The sequence below is a fragment of the Aptenodytes patagonicus genome, chromosome 28 (assembly GCF_965638725.1).
Source record: "Aptenodytes patagonicus chromosome 28, bAptPat1.pri.cur, whole genome shotgun sequence".
Taxonomy (NCBI): domain Eukaryota; kingdom Metazoa; phylum Chordata; class Aves; order Sphenisciformes; family Spheniscidae; genus Aptenodytes; species Aptenodytes patagonicus.
The window spans coordinates 820968-824607 of NC_134976.1; the positions used below are offsets into that span (position 1 = coordinate 820968).

At 52.0% G+C, this 3640-nt stretch overlaps 1 protein-coding gene across 1 annotated transcript; it reads right to left on the bottom strand.

The window, feature by feature from the left end:
* Positions 1-259: 259 nt before the first annotated feature.
* LOC143171590 (olfactory receptor 14A16-like) lies at positions 260-1240 on the bottom strand. The gene has a single exon (XM_076360642.1). It carries the CDS (start codon positions 1238-1240, stop codon positions 260-262), a length of 981 nt encoding a protein of 326 aa, XP_076216757.1.
* Between the last annotated feature and the right edge of the window lie 2400 nt (positions 1241-3640).

The window sequence follows — 3640 nt, forward strand, 5'->3', positions numbered from 1 at the left end:
ACACAAGGAGAAAAGACTCTTTAAAAGACCAATTCCTTGGACATTGTCTTGGCAGCAGCTTTGGAGAAAGAGCTCAGCCTGCAAGCACGTCACCTGGGAGATACCCTTTTACTGAAGAGCTGCATGTGGACAGGTCACATCTGACACAGTGTTGTCCAAGGGTCAGACACGACAGGATCAAGCCTCAAGAGAAGCAGTATAAACCCAGAAAATTATCTAGAAGTAGGATGATCACAAGGGAAAACAGCACACTCCTGGCCTAAGATAAATTCTGGGAAATGTGCAGAGAAGGGGAGGCAGGGTATTGCCAGTGAAACAGTGTCCATTGTGCCAGTTTCCATAGGGCATCCTTGAGCTCCTGATTCCTCATGCTGTAGATGAGCGGGTTCACTGCTGGAGGCACCACCGAGTACAGAAATGACACCACCAGGTCCAGGGATGGGGAAGCAATGGAGGGGGGCTTCAGGTAGGCAGGCACTGCAGTGCTGAAAAACAGGGAGACGACAGCCAGGTGAGGGGGGCACGTGGAAAAGGCTTTATGCTGTCCCAGCTCGGAGGGGATCCTCAGCACGGCCCTGAAGATCTGCACGTAGGACAGCACAATGAAAACAAAACACCCAAATGCTAAACAGGCACTAAGCACAAGAAGCCCAACCTCCCTGAGGCAGTCTGACTCTGAGCAGGAGAGCCTGAGGATCTGGGGGATTTCACAGAAGAACTGGTCCAGGGCATTGCCTTGACAGAGTGGTAGTGAAAATGTATTGGCAGTGTGAAGCACGGCATACAAAAACCCACTGCCCCAGACAGCTGCTGCCACGTGGACACAAGCTCTGCTGCCCAGCAGGGTCCCGTAGTGCAGGGGTTTGCAGATGGCAACGTAGCAGTCATAGGCCATGGCAGTGAGGAGAGAACAGTCTGCTGAGATAAAGAAGACTAACAGAAAGAGCTGGGCAGCACATCCTGGGTAGGAGGTGGCCCTGGTGTCCCACAGAGAATAGGCCATGGCTTTGGGGAGAGTGGTGGAGATGGAGCCCAGGTCGCGGCGGGAGAGGGTAAGGAGGCAGAAGTACATGGAGGTATGGAGTCGGTGGTCATAGACTACAGCGGTGATGATGATGCCATTGCCCCGGAGGGCAGCCAGGTGGATGCCCAGGAAGAGCCAGAAGGTCAAGAGCTGCAGCTCCCGTGTGTCTGTGAATGCCAGGAGGAGGAACTCGGTGGTGGAGCTGCCGTTGGACATCTGGTCCTGTTGGGCATCAGCACAGTCCATGGAGGAAGACAGTAAAATGTTTAGGTTAGACTACTCTGAACAAAATCTACATCATTTTTCCTAGTGTCCTGCTGTGTGGGAGGGGAGATCAGGGGCTTGCTCCGGGGAAGGTGTCCGGCATGTCAGGGGATGGCAGGGAGCTGCCCAGATCCCCCTTCCCCTGGCATTTCTGGGAGCAGCTCTCCTCTCACTCCCCGACTATATACGCTGCCTGGAGCTGTCCCTGCCAGCAGCTCTTTCTCTGTCCCCACATCTCCTCCCTGTCAGTGCTCACAGACTCCATCCAACCTGCTGTGTGCCTAGCTCTGCCCTGCAGACCCCTCTTGGCAGCAGGGCACCGCACAGGGTCATCTCTCCGTGTGCAGGGTCTAAGGAGCAGCTCAGAAAAGTCCTAACCAGAACTGCAGCCTCAGTGCCTTCTCCAGAGTGGAGAAGTAAATTCCCACTGCCCACCCAGCTCACCAAGAGTAGAAAACTGAAAGCACAGATTCCTTCCCTTTCAGGAAAATGCAGCTTTGATGTCATCCTTGAAAGTCTCCTCGGAAATGCCTTAGAAAGGATCTGGAGCTGTTAGCAGCCTGTCGTGGTTTAACCTCAATCAGCAACTGAGCACCACACAGCCGCTCACTCATTCCCCCCCGCCCCTGGTGGGATGGGGGAGAGAATTGGAAGAGTAGAAGTGAGAAAAACTTGTGGGTTGAGATAAAAACAGTTTAATAATTTCAATAAAATAATAACAACAACAACAATAATAATAATAATAATAATGTGTCCTGGTTTCGGCAGGGATAGAGTTAATTTCCTTTCTAGTAGCTGGTACAGTGTTTTGGATTTAGGATGAGAACAAAGTTGATAACGCACCCATGTTTTAGTTGTTGCTAGGTAATGCTTACACTAGCCAAGGACTTTTTAGTTTCCCATGCTCTACCGACTGAGAAGGCTGGAGGTGCACAAGAAGCTGGGAGGGGGCACAGCCAAACTGGCCAAAGGGACATTCCATACCATGTGACGTCATGCGCAGTACATAAACTGGGGAAAGCTGGCCGGGGGTGCCGCTGCTCGGGGACTGGCTGGGCATTGGTCGGCGGGTGGTGAGCAATTGTACTGTGCATCACTTGCTTTGTGTATTATTATGTGAAGCCACCGAGGCGAAGGGCTCCGGAGCGGAGGATCGCGACGGGGGACCCTTCCTGAAGCGGCAAAAAACCGCGGCCAAACCCGCTTTGTGTATTATTATTATTATTATCATATTATTATTATTATTACCATTTTATTTCCATTATTAAACTGTTTTTATCTCAACCCATGAGTTTTTCTCACTTGTGCTCTTCCAGTTCTCTTCCCCATCCCACCGGGTCGGGGGGAGTGAGTGAGCGGCTGGGTGGTGCTCAGTTGCTGACTGAGATTAAACCACGACAAGGACATAGACTATCGCAGATCTACCTACACCTACTCTTTCTAAATTCAGCAGTGGTCCCACAGTATCTCTGCTTCTTCTTTAGCTGTTCCTGAGGCGAGGGAGGAAGAGAGACTTTCCTCATATTGCCGGAGCTGACCAGCCAATTCATCCACTGTTTGTTCCTCTCCATCTTTCCAGGTCATCACTGCCAATGAATTGGCGTATGGCGATGGTGAGCTCCTTATAAACTTCCGCCCCATGGGTCGCGTGCACTTCACTTCGCCTGGATCTTTGGAGAGTTGTTCATTGTTCAGGTCATCATAAATCACCTCCAGCACAGCTAATTCTCTCAGAAACTGGATACCCTTCTCCATGGTGGTCCACTTGCTTGGGCGACATATGACATCTTCCTTAAAGGGATACCCTTCCTTCACGCTTGACAAGAGTCGCCTCCAAAGGCTGAGGACTCGTGTCCCTTTTCCAATCGCTTTGTCAATGCCCCCTTCCCTGGAAAGGGATCCCAGCTGCTTGGCTTCCCTACCCTCTAATGCCAGGCTACTGGCCCCTTTATCCCAGCATCGGAGCAGCCAGGTGACAATATGCTCGCCTGGACGACGGTTGAAATCTTTTCATATATCTCGCAGCTCACTCAGGGATAGAGATCGGGTGGTCACTGCCTCGTTTATGAGTTCTTCCTCTTCCTCCTCCCCGATCAGCGGCCGGCTCTCCTCCTCCTGTTCTCGTGATGGCCCTTCTCCAGGGTAGTCGTACACTTCTTCCTCCAGCCCCTTTTTAGAAGAAGTTTCTTCCTCCCTTACTAAACGAGCCGACTTCCGCTTCCAAAATTTCTTCTTGTGTACAGGGGTGACTGATACCGGCACAGGCTCGTTCTTTGGTTCAGCCACAGGGCCTGTCGCCGGGGTTGGAGTGGCCGCAGTGCATGTCGCCGGGGTTGGAGTGGCCACAGGGCC